This window comes from Thunnus thynnus, chromosome 15 (assembly GCF_963924715.1).
Source record: "Thunnus thynnus chromosome 15, fThuThy2.1, whole genome shotgun sequence".
NCBI lineage: Eukaryota > Metazoa > Chordata > Actinopteri > Scombriformes > Scombridae > Thunnus > Thunnus thynnus.
In genome coordinates, this window is record NC_089531.1 from 18,003,582 (window position 1) to 18,020,414 (window position 16,833).

Below are 16,833 nucleotides of genomic sequence, written 5' to 3' on the forward strand. Positions count from 1 at the left end.
ATTAATTGACGTGGCCACGTTCCTCATAAATAGTCTGTAACAGCACGAAATGAAATGAGACGTAGTCGGGGCGTGTGCATTTAAGATTAACTGATAAATTACCTATTAAATGTAATAAGTCTTCTTTGTGCGCGTGCTCTCTGGGGTGGACTCACTGCGCGCGCGCGCCACTCGTCCATTCGCCAAGGCTTCCGCTCGCGTCTTCTCATTTGCTCAGCCCAGCAGCGCGCCGGTTTTTCTCCGTGCACCCCGCGAGCCACCGGACACCTCTGACACCTCCGGCACTGACAGGGATAACGACGAATTTCATGCCCGGTACGTCTGCTCTGTAATATACTAACTAAAAATGTAATATTTAAATATTTAAAATGAGTCAAGATTGATGGTTAGTTTGTTGTTTTTGTGGGACAGCTGATGACTTACTCAGCTGATAGAGGGAATCTCTTGAATAATACATGAAATATAGGAAAGTATTTTTCTTACATCGCCTGTTAAATTAACTTCTTTATTCTTCTGTATGTGTGGAGGAAGTAGCCCATAGGTAACGTTTCTGTTGTGAGACTGAAAAAGACGACTGTAGACTGAACAGAGTAGGTAAAGAGACACTGAAAGTACCAAACTGACCTACATGACTATTTTTTTAGCAGCCCACCACCACCTCAATGCCCTCAGCTTTTTTTTCTTCCGGTTTAACAGTGACAACTGTTGATTTCGGTGTGACAATTGGGTAATTTTGGAGTGTACACTGTTTCAGCAGTAAATAAAAGGAAGTTTGGGTCGCTTCTGAGAAGTAGCTTATCAAGTGTGGCCACTAATACTTCCACCTTACTGCTGGAGGGGAGACCACAAATGATGATATTTGGAAATTGAAATGCCACTATTGCAATACAAAAAGAGTAGAAATCACCAGAGAAGCTAGTCATAAGTTGATTTCTTCACGTCAAAGACCCTTTAGTTATTGATTTGGCCTATTAGTTGTATAGTCGTAGTAACAGATGTTTCATCAAAAGGGTCAAAAGGTCAAACAGTAACTTGTAGGATCTGGATCTGTGGGATCTGGGAGGATCTGTGGGTAAAGTTGACTGGATGATGTGGGATCAAGTGAATTTTCTTGTCTGTAAGTGCGCTGCACATTTGTCAAATCTGCGATAGATCAATAAAAACATTAAACTTTTCACTATAGGATTAAAAGTTCATACCTATCAGACTATGTAAAATATTTGCGTCAGAAGCAGCATTTTCCTTTAGTTAATGTGACTTTGATTTATTTGGCAACACGCCTACAGGAAGCCACCTTGAGGAAAAGGCAGGGCTGCATGTATCCTCAACATGTCCATCTGTCTGAGGTGTTTCTGCGGCTCTAACAGGCTCCAGTTGATTTAGGTGGTCACTCCGTCATCATCGTCTATAGGTGGAGGTTACATAATGACATCTCCATCCTCTGTGGTCAGAATTTGTCTCACCACTCATTTCAAGGGATGGGATTCTCGTGTGTCTGCGTTAAGATGGAGTAGTCGTGGAATTTTGAGGGTCGGATGGGGGGGGAAACGCGATTAGGCTGTCCAAGGCCGGACTTCATCACTTCCTGTTTCTTTACGAGGTCAGTTCCTGTCTTTAGCCTCGGGGCTAAGCAGGAAGGAAGGAGGCGTGGTTAGGGTTTTTAGTGTGTGTGTGTGTGTGTTGGGGGGGGTAGTAATGGACCATCACACAGCTTTCCCACCAAGCAGCTGAGGGTTGTGACAGTTGAACGTTCGTCCAAGATGAGCAGCAACCTTAAAAAGCCTGATGTTGGATGGTCAGATGACTCTATCACCTTCTATTTTTTTTAGCTTGACCTCTGCTTCCTGTTGGTCCTTTAACCCCCCTGATGTTTTAGAAAGTGTTTAACTTCAGTAACTCACTTCATGTAAAAGTTGATGTATGAAATCCTAAAAGCCTCCTCAGTCTGTATCTGGAGGACATGACGACATCATGTGGAAACAGGACGTCCTGATGACCGAGCCACCTTACTTTTCCATCCCCCCCCCCCCTCCTCCTCCTTCCCTCCAGTTTCTATCCCTCTCCTTTCTGTGTTATGCGCTCTACGAGTGTGTATGCTATGTGTGTGAGGGTTTGGTGACAGCCTGCTTCCCATTGTCCTATCATCCCTGCCCCACTCACACTCTGCATCCTGTGGGGCTTCCTGCAAAATGTGAGAGTCAGAGTCAGGCAGAAAGACAGGCGTGCAAAGGGTGAGAAAAGAAAGGTAAGAGCTGTAGAAACAAGAGATGAGAAGTAAAGAGGAGAGAGGAGATCTTGAGTGAAAAGCACAGAAACTCAACAGATCCGAACAATCGTGTGCATATATTTGTGTGTGTGTGTGTGTGTGTGTGTTTGTGTTCTCGCGGTGAATTCCCCCGCAGGGAGCGCTTATCTGCAGTCCACTGTGCAGGAAAGGGTGTGTCACTTGGATTCGGGTGTTTGTGAGTGTGACGACGACGAGGGTGATGTTATTGTGATTTTATAAGAGTGCGCAGAATTTAAACTGATGCTTTGTAGGCCAGAATTTATTTGCTTCCTTATATTGTGTACTAATATCCTTCATTTTACTCTTCTGTGATATGTTTTTCTCAGAGAGAGGGTCACTCAAATCTCAAAAGAGCATAAAACCAAACCACACAGATAGTTTTGGTTTCATTTGTCCAGATTTTAACACATTAGTCTCTAAGATTTCTGCTTTCAGCTCAACACAAAGGAGGCCAAGTGAATTTCTTTTATGGTACTTAAACTATTAAAATATTACATGTAAGAATTTCAACAGCAACATGCACTGGCGTCATATGTGATGTATTGTTACAGCTGTTAGAGATTCATTTCACCAACTTAGTTGTGTAGTAAACTTGCGGAAACTTGATGTCTTAAAATGTGTCCACGTCACTCTGGACTTTTTGCAGGCACTATTTCTTCAGTAGACAGTATTTCGAGTGAATACTACTGACAGCAACGTCTGCTGATTACAAAATTCAATTCACCTCCATTGTATTGTGTTGGTGGATATTTCAAAACCCAAACTATTTGCATAAAAACAAAATTTTTAAAAAAAATTTAGGCGAACCAACCTTACACAATAACCTCATCTTAAAAACTGGCAGACATGAACACGAATGCTTAGCTAATGTCTAATAAACACAAAGTGTTATTCTATTCTATAAAAGGGGCTTGTTGTTGCAGACAGACTTATCGCAAGCTAACACCACACTCCTGCCCACCAGAGGAAGTCGCGTTTGTTTCACAGAGTATTAAAATTATTTCAGTCAGCAGTGATGGTCAACAGTCAGTCTGTGAAGAGAAGTTCAGTTTTGAAAACAGCAAACAGGAAATACTTTATAAAGTCTTTGTTTTCTGTTAGGATTGTTGCACCACATGCACGGTTTTTCAATTGGAAATATATCAATCAATACAGTTACAAGTGACAGTCAGTGTATAAGCTGCAACACCAGAAGCCCATTCATTTTATCTTTATGTTAGCAAAGATATCACTAGAGGATATAATTTCAAACTTATGACATTTAAAAGAAGGGGAATTTCTGTTTTAAGTCGTCCTATATTGAGTGCTTTACATTTGTGTGTGTATATGCATCTCATTTTCGTTACTTGGTTTCAGCTGGCAAAGAGGAACTCGCAGTTCTTAAATTACTCTGATGTGATAAGTATTCATGTGGTGAAGTAACAAGTTGTATACCAGTAATTCTTTTATTTTTATCTCGCTGTGCATACTTGCTCGGCGCAGCCTTTGTCCAGTGACGTAAATGTTAAAATGTGTTTTTTTAAAAATTTCTTATGTAAACATCTAATTTCCACACAATTATTAAGTGTTATTTATGTAGTATTACAGTTTCTGTGCGCGGAGAGGAAGACAAGCGAGCTAGAGAGAAAAGGTTTGGTCAACAGGAACTCAATGGAGCAATAGTGACTGTACCTGTCTACGTGTGTGTGTGTGTATGTGTGTGTGTTTCTGAATACATATCCTTGTTATTGCGCCAATCCTGTCTGTGGTCATCTGCCAATCTTGGAATCTCAGAGAGAAAGAAGAGATGAGAGAAAAGGGCAGATGACAGATTAGGTTGAAAGGAAAGAGGCCTTCTTCACACCCTGTCACTTCTCCTTTCTGAGGTTTATCACAGAGAGGAAAGAAAAGCAGCAGATCAGGTGCGGTGGACGGGCGGATAGAGGGAAAATGAAAGGTTATTGTTGGAGGGGTGTTGGCAGGGAGGAGGGAGAACACGAGAGGAGAAAAACAGCAACAGAGAGGAAGAGTCGTGTGTGTTGGAGTGTTTGTGGCACTGCAGCTGCTTTGTGCATGTGTTCGTGTGTGTGTGTGTGTGTGTGTGTGTGTGTGTGTGTGTGTGTGTGGATGGACTCTGTCCTCAGTTTCCAGGAAAAGGGGGGAGCCATCAGAGGGGTGGACAGGAAACTCTAACAGTGCTCACTTCCTGTAGCTCTCCTGATGGCTGACCTGATAGTGAATGAGTGTGTACGTGCGTGCGAGCTTCTGCGCACGTTACATTTTTGCATATTTTGCTCTGGGTGAGCAACAGACTCTCCTGGACGAGGCCCATTATAGCTTATGTTGCTTTAAAGCTTGAGAGGAATTTCGGGGAATTTGTGGTTCGAATGGAACAAACTTGACTCTGCTCATTGGGAGCTCTGGGTTGTTTTTTTTTTTTTCATAATGCAAGCGAATTACCTTTGTTTTTTTGTCGCTCGCTGCCATAACCTGTATTGTTCTTCCTGTGTGTGACTTCCCTCACATTCCTCAGTAGGTGGGGTGGCTGCAGGCTGGAGTTTAGTCAGCTTGAAAGGTTGCCAGTTTGAATCCCAGGGCCACTCACTCTAACTACACTCAGTTGTTAGGTACACCAAGCTAAAACTAATGCAGGCCTACAATGAATCCTACCGTCATGAGCTGAAACTGTTTTAGAGAGCCGTTAATTCAACTTCATGGTTATTTCGGAGGCTGTAGTTGGTGGTGATGTTGGCTTGTATTGCATTATGATTAGAGGTGTTTCTAATATTTTGTCTACTCCAGTTTTATCAATGAAGATAGACTAAATATTTTGAAACTACAGCCTCCAAAATGACAATAAAGTTGAATCTAATTCCGCATCTCAAGATTATTTTAATTATCCATTAATTTTGAGTAATTGTTTGGTCTATAAAATAAAAATAGTGAAATTTCTCCTCACAGTTTCCTGATCAAATTACTTTTTGTCTGACCAAGTGTCAGTATTTAGTGTACTATCACATAAGACAAAGAAAAGCAGCAAATCCTCACAATTTTGGAGCTGCTGGAGCTTTCAGTTATGCTTGAAAAATGACTTATACAATGAATCAATTAGCAAAATATTTTGCCAATTATTTTTCTGTTGAACGACTCATTGATTAATTGGCTTATCCTTTCAGCTCCAGGTGAATCAACATATCTCAAAAACGGTTTCAACAAAAACTAAAAATTACAACCTTCATGAAGATATGATTTACTGAATAAATTTGTTTTAACTCGGTTCACCTGATAAATTGGCAACTGAGCGTTTAACTGTTACTCTCAAGAGTGCTGTCGAGTATGTCGCCCAGCAGGAGACTTTTTTGTCCTGTATGAAGAAATAAGGTTGCAAAAAAAGGTGATGGATCAACTCGATTAGCTTGATGGATCGCGTGCAGGCGTCTGTGCACACAATTAAAATGTTTTACAGTCTTCTCTGTATGTTATTTCCTCTTGATGTCCTTGGCTCCAGCATTTGCTTTGTCAACACACATTCTATTGAAACAATGCGGTTCGCTCAAAACTGGAAGTCGCACGAGTGTCGATGTGCACATCGACACACTGATCTTTGTCAAACACCTTTCAGTCATTGTCATTTTGTGTCAGTTACCCCTGTGTGATGATGACATGAAAAGGTCTATTTCACCACAAACCTACACACGCACACACACATACAGCTGTTGGCCAGAGAATAACTGAGTACCCTCTTGCACTTGAAATGCAAAAAAGGGAAGTGGCTAACCTCACATCTCTCTCTCTGTCTTTCCTTATCTCGAGCTGTCTCCATTTTTTTTCTCTAACTCTGTCTCCTTGCGTCTCCCTTCACGCGTCTCTTTATTCACGCTTTACTGCTCTTGAGCCTTTCTCTCACATTCTTCACCACCTTTCCCCTCTCTGGTTCTCTGCCACTCATCCTCTCTTGCCCCGCTCTCTCATTCCACCCCTTGTCACTCACCTCTTCTCTCTCTTTCCCCTTTTTTTTTTTTTTTTCTAGTGGCGATGGTGATTGACAGATGATCTGACAGAGGAAGACATCAGGTGAGGAAAAAGTTAACTTCTCCTTCTGCGTTCTCCACCTTCCTGACTTTATCTCTACCAACCCCCCCCAATCACCCCCACCTTTCGCTCTTCTGCCTCTTCCCCCCATTTCAGGGAAGTTAAGTTCTTTATTTAAAGTTTGTTACTTCTCTCTTCATAGTTCTCTCTATTTTTTTCCACCACAGTGACCTCCTGCATGCTGGTTGATGTCTATTGCTTTCACTTTCTAACAGCTTCTGTTTGAAGTCTCGGGTTTCACTCACGTAGGCAGGAATTAGATTGAACCTCAATTTATTCATGTTGAATCTTGTGGTAATCCACAAGATTCAGGTCTGTAATTAATTAAGTTGTTAAGTAATTGCTGTAATTAAAGGGGCACTCCACCGATTTTACACATGAAGCTCAGTTTACCCGTCATGAGGAGTACTACTCTTGTGTGGCACTGGAGGGAGTTTTCAGTAATTTGAAAAAATAACCCTGATCAAGTCAATTGTACGTCTCAAGCTTGGGCTTTTTTAATAGAAACTGTGGGTGTAGAGTTTGAAAGAGGGTTTTAAAATTAGCATTATGGGAAATGTCGGATCTGGTATTTTTGTTTTTGGACTCATTCTAGGGAATCAAAGTCAGGACACCTTGGCCTCTGCTGCTTCAATTTTTTTTTAAAGTCTCTTTTTAGCCCCCCTACTTTATGGATGTGAAAACTAAATTGCTTTAAACAGACTGTTATTCTATTTTTTTTATTTTTATATTCCTTCTTATTTTTATTCCAAACTAACCTTTGTTGTTATCTAAAAACAAACACATTAAAAACAGGCTTTTATGAACTGTGCACATGGCTTGAATCACCATTGTAGCGGCAGAGAGAAGAAAAACTTTACATTTATATATTGCAAAAGTTTTGGCATGTACCTTTTCACAGACACTGTCTCTGTGCAGGTTATTATGGGGTGTGCCTGTTGCAAGCAGAAGAAGTCCGCCAAAGCAGTAGTAACATCAACAGCAGCAGTAGACGTTACAGATCTGTCTCCTAGCAACTTGGATGTAGGGTTTTCTGCAGGCTTGAATCAGGGCCGTTACTGTCCCGACCCCACTCAGACCATTCCAGACTTCAACAAGGGTTTCTCATCCAGCACCATCTTCCCCAACCCCAGCACAAACCAGCGGTCCGGAGGCATAACAAGTAGGACTTTCTCTCTCTTTGTGGGTGTGTGTGTGCTTACATGTGTGTACAAGGGATCCAAATAAAATGGTCTTATCCTATTACTTATATTAATTTTACAATATACCTTAAGTGCAGCTTGAAATGTGTATAACTGTGGTCACTAAAATAAGAAAAAAGGGCAATGTTGTTTCAATATATCAGGATATGTATGACATTATCATGATATTACACTTTTTCTGGCTAATTAGGTTTAAGTTGGGCAGAACTATGGTGGAGTTACATGGGGTCACCAAACTTCATGAACCATGAAGAACGACAAAAATGTAACTTCCCCCACCCTAACAGATGCAACAAAACTAATTGGAGAATAAGGCGGATGTCAATCAAGCACAGTCTGTGTATGCCCATACAGTCCTCAGTCCAAGTAGGCAAAACAAGTGAAAAACACAAAAAAAATCCCATATATATGTAGGATTCAAGTCGAATTGAATATATATTTTGGACATGAAGCATTCTTCTTCAGTTGGCCTACTCGAGTCATTGTATTAAACCATTAAAACATTTTAAACCATTTAAAATGGATGATTGTTGAAGATCGGTGATATGAACTGAAGCGTAATACTGAAAACTGATAATTCCTCTTTTTCTCTTCTTTTATGTGCGTGTGTGTGTGTTTTTGCGAACACATATGCAGGTGGTGGAGTCACTCTCTTTATAGCTCTGTATGACTATGATGCTCGCACAGAAGATGACCTCACTTTCCAGAAAGGAGAGAAATTTCAGATCATCAACAATACGTGAGTATAAATAGCTATATTTTAATCCACCTGTTTATAGATGTGTTGCATTTATGTGGAAAACGGTTGATGCTATTTCTTGAGAAAAATGCCTCTGATAGAGCTTTTTATAGTAAATTTTGATACAGAAATGTGACAATATGCACCAAGAATCACAAAATGTATGTATTATCAGTGTTAAATGACTCCCAAAAGGTAATTATTTTTGTATGCATACATTAAACGCCAGAGGCTGCAATTAAATGTCATCCATTAACGCTGTGTGGTCTCATCTGCTGCCTGATGATGTTGACAAGCTTAAACTGTCTGGGCAAAGGGTTTGGACTTACATTTACCCCAACCAAGTTCACACATGTGCTCATCTAGACGAGACATCTTTTATTTTTCAGTTTAGTTTTGTTCAATTCAATTTGAAGAACTTCATTCATCCACCAGCAGCAGAACATACACAAACACACATCTCAACAAAGCACACAAGAAAGAACAAGATAAATAGCCAGAATCCTAAAAATAAGAAAGTTTAAAGTGCATAATAACAGAGTACATAGTAACAATTATGAGTGATGAAAATCCACTTATTAAGGAATTTTGTGCTCTTGTAATTTGTTTTCTCCCCAACTTTTTAAAAAATATTGTAAAAGCATTAAACCTTGTATTGTTAAGGGGAGATCGAGTGTTGTGTAACATACTGAACTGCGCGCTGACTGTAACATTACACCACTAACCCCAGATGTTCCAAAACACACTATATGTGACTCACAGTGTGTCTACAAGCAAATTTTCATCATGCATGTTATTTGTGTTTTGCAGAGAGGGCGACTGGTGGGAGGCTCGGTCTTTGGACACTGGCAATTCAGGTTATATCCCCTCCAACTACGTAGCTCCTGTTGACTCCATACAAGCTGAGGAGTGAGTGCACAAACACACACACAAACACACACACACACACACACACACACACACACACACACACACACACAAACACACACAAACACACACACAAACACACACACACACACACACACACATCAGAGAAAGCTATGTTACAACACCAGCACTCATGTTAGAGTTTGTATGCTTTTTTTAAAAGACATTTGGTCCATTTTTTTACACTGAAAGAGTTTATCAATGATTGACACGTAGTCTCAGGGCAGAGGTCGCATTATACGTGCTGTTGCTGTGGTGACCCGGGTGTTGTTGTCATGGTGACAGGTGGTATTTTGGGAAGATGGGGAGGAAGGATGCGGAGAGACAGCTGCTTGGCCATGGCAACCAGAGGGGAACTTTCCTCATACGAGAGAGCGAGACCACCAAAGGTGAAGAGACCACACACACGCGCGTACATGCACACACACTTAGTAGAGGCTTACTGCTCAAAACGCACTTTCTTTTTAACTTTTGCCTCTCCCCCACTCTATGACTCTTCCTCCACTCCTGCCCTCCCTTCTTTTTACAGGTGCTTACTCTCTGTCTATCCGTGACTGGGACGACACCAAGGGAGAGCACGTCAAGCATTATAAGATCCGCAAACTGGACAATGGCGGCTACTACATCACCACGAGATCACAGTTTGACACCGTGCAGCAGCTGGTGGAGCACTACACAGGTAAAACGTGTAAACATACGGGCAAGGACATGGATTCGTCCTCTCTTTTCTTCTTCTACAGAGTAAAGAAATTGTTTGAAGTTGTGTTTCATTTTGCTGTTTCAAAGTTTGAGCTTCTTCTTAAATTTGTTTTGATTTATTGTTGTTCTCTGCTCAACTGCAAGAGAGAATTTAAGTCTCATTCTGTCTCCTCTTAATTTATACTTTGACTTTTAGTGTCTTGTCAAGCTTTGCTCACAGTTTGTCAAACAAACAGGGTTCACACCCTCCACTTCCTCTGCTCTCTCTCAGTGTTAATCTGCCCTCTAGTGGCTTGTGCTGCACATACTGCAGAGCAACCACTCTGCAGTATGTGCACTTCAGATGTCATTAAAAGCAACCAAAGAGATTTTGACACATTTGATTGACAAGACTTTTTTGCCACTACATATCAGTGCTTTTTTTGTATCTGTATGTGATACTGCTTCTCAGAATGTGTGTTTTAAAGTGTGTTTTGCTGAATTTTCGTTGTGTCTTTGTGCTTCAGTTTTTGGTTTATTTGTCAGTTGCAAAATGAGCAACCTGCCTTGTTTTTTCTTAATCTCTGCATTTGCTGCTTTTTCTCTGTTTTCTTTTTCTCTTGTTTCATTCCTTTTTTCCTTTGCCTGCTTGTTTGTCTCTCCTCTCTCTCTCAGAGAGAGCAGCGGGACTGTGCTGCCGTTTGATTGGCAGCTGTAAGCGGGGCATGCCTAAGCTGGCTGATTTATCGGTGAAGACCAAGGATATGTGGGAGATTCCTCGTGAATCCCTCCAGCTGATTAAGAAACTGGGCAACGGCCAGTTTGGAGAAGTCTGGATGGGTAGGACTGTTGGGACTGTGTTGCAGGGGGGGAAGGTGACAGCGGGAGCAAACCTGGATAAAAAAAGGATTAAAACAGGAGAAGGTACATTCTGTATAGTATATCTGAGTCCAGGCTGTGTTCAGTTGACAAGAACATCAGTAAGGATTTCTGGTGTAAAGACACCTGCGTGCTCACATACAGATACACTATAAATCTCTGTTTATCTGTTTGTGTTGTTCAGAGTGTCTGCCTTTAGCTGCAACGAAAATACCTGTGGATTGGACCACATAAACTTAGCCAACACACACGTAGTTGTTAGCTGTAGTCTGGACCAGTTTTTAAAATATGTGTGTTGAATAAATAATGCAGCCGTGAAACAAATCCTTAAAAAAAAATCCTTGTATGTGATAAAAATTACACAGAGGTTGTGTTTTACATCCAGGTGTGCAGAGCTGTGCCCTTCCTCCCCTGTTCTTGCATGTGCATGTTTCATCATCTCACCTCATCTCTTTGTCACCCCCCCCAACCCATCTTTCTTCCATCTTTCCACCCATCACTACGCTTTTTTTCTCCCATACTCCATCACCCACTCCTCCCTCTTCATTTCTCTTTTCCTACATCTCCACCCTCCTTTGCTCCTCCCTCCCTCCCCCCGCCTAACAGGCACTAATGACGGGCTGTGTTATTACCTGACCAAGCCCTGCCCCAACTCCACCCCGCTCACCATGGGCCTTGGGCGGGACGCCTGGGAGGTGTCCAGGGAAACGCTGTCCATGCAAAGGAAGCTGGGGCAGGGCTGCTTCGGGGACGTGTGGATGGGTGAGACTGACACCTCCGACCTGTGACACCCTCTGCGGGCTTAGAGGGAAAATTGTCTGTCCAGCATCGTCCTCTGCAGTGTCCGTTACTGTCCTGTGGCAAAGACTGTTAATAGTACTCTGGCTGTGGCTGACTATCCTTATCTATGTCAGGTTATGTTAGGATGTGCATATTTAGAATTACACCTAATGCCAATTTATTGCCAAAGTTGTCGTACAATTTCCCTGACTAAATCCCAGTGTGAGTTTCTGAGTCGTACAGAGTTTCTCCCTGAAGCCAGCTGAGCTCTGTGCCTATCCATGTAACTCAGGTGCTGCTGGTGTTGATGTAAGACCAGTAAACCTCCCTCCCTCCCTCTCGTCTAACATCACCCTGTCTCATGTCATGCATGCTCTCCAAAGTAACAATCATTTGCATGCATCAGGATTTTTACCGTGTGTATGTGTGTGCGTGTGCTCATTACAGTCCTCTGCCTGTGCCTGGACATAGTGCCTCGTTTTTCTGTTTTTTGTATTTATAGTATATGTGTCTGTGTGGGTGTTTGTGTCCATGTTGTATGTACTGTGTATAAAGACATTCCCTTGTTAGTGTGCCAGAAAAATAGGTGTGTATGCTTGCACAGTATGTATATGTCTGTGTCCATGTAATATGTGTGTGTATTAACTTGCCCTTGTCTGTATGCCAGGCATGTGGAACGGCACCACCAAGGTAGCAGTGAAGACTCTGAAGCCGGGAACCATGTCCCCTGAGGCCTTCCTGGAGGAGGCTCAGATCATGAAGAGACTCCGCCACGACAAGCTGGTGCAGCTTTACGCTGTTGTGTCTGAGGAGCCCATCTACATTATCACTGAGTTCATGAGCCAAGGTATCAGGCTGTGTAAACTGTCACGCCTGTGACATACTGTAGGTGCAGTGTGAATGGCTGCTGTTAGATAGAGACCTTAATGACTCTGAAAAGAGAGCTCCTCTGAAATTGGACCTAGAGAGTGTGTCTTTTTTTTAAATGAGAAGTGTAGTTTGATGAAACTATAAATCATTGAGAGAGAGCACATCTCTACCAAGGCAGCGCTGTCCTCCTGATTTGTTATTTTAATAACAGAATATATTTGAGAAATCCTTTAAATACATCCTGGATCCGGACCTGTACCAAGAAATAATCACTTGTTCGTTGCCCCCGTGGCGTAACTTTTCCACCAATTTAAAAACTGTCAGCAAATTTGAGATATCCTGCTCAGCATGAAAAAGATAAACAAACACTAATGAACATATTAACTTTTTGGCAGAGATAATAATTATTAATTTTGAAAAATTTGAAAAAAGGCAAAAGAAATTTGGCAGAAGAGTGGTGGTGTGACCAGAGAGACTTTTCTTAAATTGGAAGACCAGAGTTAAGACATGGGGCCTCCCTGTGGAGGTGGCCGGAAGCAGGCAAAATATTAATTCAATATTCAAATGATACAAAAGTTGGAATTAAGATGTGTCCATGCAAAAGGAATTACAATTATTTACTTAAATGTGTCACTCTTTATGAATTTAGAAGCATCTATAGCCTAGCAGGTGTTTAATTGAATACATACTGTATTTTTTTCATGCCATGATACACATAGTGTGATATGTGGCAACAGGTATGTGTTAACTACTGGAAATGTAAGAGATCTGTCATCGATTTCTTTTTCAGGAAGTTTGCTGGACTTCTTAAAAGATGGGGAGGGGCAGGGTCTGAAACTGCCTCAGCTGGTAGACATGGCTGCACAGGTCAGTTTAACACACACACACACACACACACACACACACAAACACACAGATAGAGACACAAATTGACAGACTAGAAGGACACACATACTTGCACTCCCTTCAGCTCTTTTTGTGTTTATAGATTGCAGCTGGAATGGCATACATCGAGAGGATGAACTACATCCATCGTGACCTGCGAGCAGCCAACATCCTTGTTGGAGACAATCTGGTGTGCAAGATCGCTGACTTCGGCCTGGCTAGGCTCATTGAGGACAACGAGTACACAGCCAGACAAGGTAACGGGGTGTGATAGTAACTTGTGTGTGTGTGTGTATGAGAGACACGGACAGAGAGCCATGCTTGTACACTGAGATGATTGTCTGTCTCTGCCTCCATGCCTATATTTTTATACATAACCTGTCCTAATTATATGATTATGCATCTTCACTGTGTTGCCATGGTTTCAGGGGCGAAGTTCCCCATCAAGTGGACGGCTCCAGAAGCTGCACTATATGGACGCTTTACCATCAAGTCAGATGTCTGGAGCTTTGGCATCCTGCTAACTGAGCTCATCACTAAGGGACGTGTGCCGTACCCAGGTACCGGATGATTCATGCCTGTTCAAAATGTCTTTATCTAGTTGCAGCTGGTTTATTATCTTTGGCAGTAACATTTCTCCAGGATTAGGTATTTTATTTTCTAGCTACATCAAAAAATGTTGCAGATGACAACAGAGAGTCAGAGAGTTTACTTACTTTCTCACACAGAAAAACAGCATCATAGCGCTGTTGGTCACTGAGCAGCTCCACTGGAGACTTTATAGCAGCAGTGCTTCAAAGTAGATGGAGAAGGAGGGAAGAATAGTTCTTAGTCTTTGTCTTAAGCACATGCCACCCTGCTGTGCAAATTAGCACACAGATCATGCCGTTTCCCCGCCCAAACATTCCTGGTTTTACTGTAGTTTCAAGAGTTAATTGATGCTGCAGTAAATCACAATACTTTCATTTTAATATAGTGTAACATCAATACACTGACATCGATTCTGAAGAGATTTGAGGTGCAAGTTGTATCATTCCTTCATTTTAAGACTTTTTAAATGTGGAACTGTTGCCTGTTCATAATGTTATAATATAATTTTATTCATTTAAAGGAGATCTTTAATTACTGAGGTTAATGAGCTCTTTTACAGGACTGTCCTGGTCAAGATAGCAGCGCCTCACACAACATAAAACAGTTCACAGAGTTTACAAAACACATAAGATCAGAAGCATAATAAAAATTGTTAGAATAACCACAATAACTATGTCATGATAAGGAATATAAAAACAGATGTGTGGTAGATTAAACCTCTTAAAAATAAGCACATAAAATAAACACCTAAATCCTAAAACAGATGTTGTGGCATGTTGCCAGTTTACGGGTGTTTAATAGTTGAATGATGTTGCGTCATCATGTGGCTCTGTGTGCTGATGAGCCTTCACTCTTTACACTTTATTACACATGTTCATTATGTTCTGAACCCTAAAGCAGTTCATAATGTTATTTAAAGATGATTCCTATTTTTGAAATTATTTTGCCAAGGTTGGAAGTTTGTTTTCTCCTCCAGTTGCAGCCATATTGTGACATGTGCTTAGATGTTTTTGAATGATTTTCTTGCAGTATTTAAAGTATGTTTATAGTGGTAATATGTCATCTTGGCATCATTGTGAGTTACTGTGTCACTCCCACCACTACTGTTTTGATGATTTCTGGGAGTTTTATCATTTTTAAATCCTTTCTCGTTTTATATTCTCTCCATATCCATCATATGTGTTGCTTTTTAATCCAACCCTCTTTCTCTGATCCACCCTCAACCTCTCCCCTCCCTTCTCCATCCCTTTAGGCATGAATAACCGTGAGGTGTTGGAGCAGGTGGAGAGGGGCTACCGAATGCCCTGTGCCCCGGGCTGCCCCGCCTCACTCCATGAACTGATGGTGCAGTGCTGGAGGCGGGAGGCCGATGAGAGGCACACTTTCGAGTACCTGCAGTCCTTCCTGGAGGATTACTTCACTGCCACGGAGCCGCAGTACCAGCCTGGAGAAAACCTGTGACCGCACGCACACACACACCGGAGAGATGTGAAGTGATAACCGGACAAACGGAGAAAGACAGAGACATAGAAACATACGCACGAACACACTGAATGGCGTGTCGTAGTACATGTACATGCCTTTCATTGTGACACACACTCATGCACACAAATATTAAGAAACATATGATTGCCTTGTTTAATTGTTTAAAGACAGGTTCCTCCTTTTGGTCATGATCACTGCAGCCCATCTGGGACAGATCAGTCAACCATGTTGAAGAGCAGAGTCGGAGATCTGCTGCTCAGGCCTTGCAGTAATGTTGCTTTACTCTGTAACCATGACAACAAGGAACTGAAAGAAGATGTAGATGGTAGTGTTGGGGTGTGGGGAGTCGAGTTGGTACATGATCTATTCAGCTGCCATATATGTTCAGGTCCTTTGATTCCTTTTTCTGAGAAGAACGCTTTAGTAAGAGATAAATATGTTAAATATGAAAGGCTCGCAGGCGCAACAGGTTGTCAGACAACAGTTGGAAAATGTCAAAATGAACCTCATGAACCTGTGTAGTGTCTGAATAGATCATGTTCAGACACTCCACAAATATCTATGTAAGATTGAAGAAGATGGCTGCTCCTACATTACCTGAACAGATGTCTAGTTTTCAACCTTTTCAGGGTTTTTTAATAAAAAAAAGGCTGTTGAACTGATCCAAAATCTGTGTCCAAACCACCAATATGTGCCTAATTTAGTGAAATTAAGGGCTGTTTTAGATTTAAGTACCTTCATTTTCTGTGTTAGTCGGTTAGAGAGATGGTGAGGAATTGTCTTTGTTTGTCTGATAAATTGTATGACAATTTTGAATGAACTCTCTCTTTTGTTGTTTTAATTTAACTCTGATATATCTGCATCACAAAGACTCGTGTATCTAGTTAACAGTTTTAGTTTAACAGTTTAACAGTTTTCATCCATTGGGAGGGGCAGGGTGAAATGTTACACATAAAGGAGGAAAGTCAGTGTGGACTCTGGAAAGATAGTGTTTTTATTGTATTTTCTTGACAAGAATGTAACCTTTATGTTGAGATTCCCCTGTCATGTAATTGTAATAAAGATCAGATATCTTTGGTTAAGACAAGTCTCTTGATCCATGTGTATTTGAACATGTATGTTTATTCACAGATAATAACAAAAACAAACACATGCACAATCTACATATTGTTTCCTTCTTATTTTACTTAAGTAAACATCTGACACTTGTGAAGGGAGTATTTCTACTTCATCTGTTGTGTGATTCAAGCAAAATGTAATATTTTTGTATTGTATTGTAACATCTGACATTTCCATTTACTCTTAAGAAAATGAGTAGATAAAGTATTTGCCCTCACCAGCAATATTGACTTATTAAATTAACCTAAATAGAAATTTTGAAAAGACTTGCCTTAGAACAGGCCTGAATTTTGACCTAATAATTTGTAGCTTTAGATTTT

At 41.2% G+C, this 16,833-nt stretch overlaps 1 protein-coding gene across 3 annotated transcripts; it reads left to right on the forward strand.

Moving 5' to 3' along the window:
* The first annotated feature begins 168 nt into the window (after positions 1–168).
* yrk (Yes-related kinase) lies at positions 169–16,481 on the forward strand. 3 transcript variants are annotated; one of them, XM_067613199.1, is made up of 13 exons: positions 169–315; positions 6,297–6,340; positions 7,277–7,520; positions 8,197–8,299; positions 9,110–9,208; positions 9,512–9,615; positions 9,756–9,905; positions 10,580–10,744; positions 12,231–12,410; positions 13,224–13,300; positions 13,422–13,575; positions 13,747–13,878; positions 15,162–16,481. In XM_067613199.1, exons 3-13 carry the CDS (start codon positions 7,283–7,285, stop codon positions 15,368–15,370), a joined length of 1,611 nt encoding a protein of 536 aa, XP_067469300.1. In that variant the 5' UTR covers positions 169–315; positions 6,297–6,340; positions 7,277–7,282; the 3' UTR covers positions 15,371–16,481. The 3 variants fall into 3 exon arrangements, with proteins under 3 accessions (XP_067469300.1, XP_067469302.1, XP_067469301.1); XM_067613201.1 differs by lacking the exon at positions 10,580–10,744 and adding an exon at positions 11,390–11,545; XM_067613200.1 differs by lacking the exon at positions 6,297–6,340 and having other exon boundaries at positions 193–315.
* The last annotated feature ends 352 nt before the right edge of the window (positions 16,482–16,833 follow it).

Excerpts from the sequence above, each read along its gene's own strand:
- yrk (XM_067613199.1), top strand. The coding sequence starts at position 7,283 with ATGGGGTGTGCCTGTTGCAAGCAGAAGAAGTCCGCCAAAGCAGTAGTA. Across the intron at positions 7,521-8,196 it reads GCGGTCCGGAGGCATAACAA|GTGGTGGAGTCACTCTCTTT; the intron begins GTAGGACTTTCT and ends ACACATATGCAG. Across the intron at positions 12,411-13,223 it reads CACTGAGTTCATGAGCCAAG|GAAGTTTGCTGGACTTCTTA; the intron begins GTATCAGGCTGT and ends TTTCTTTTTCAG.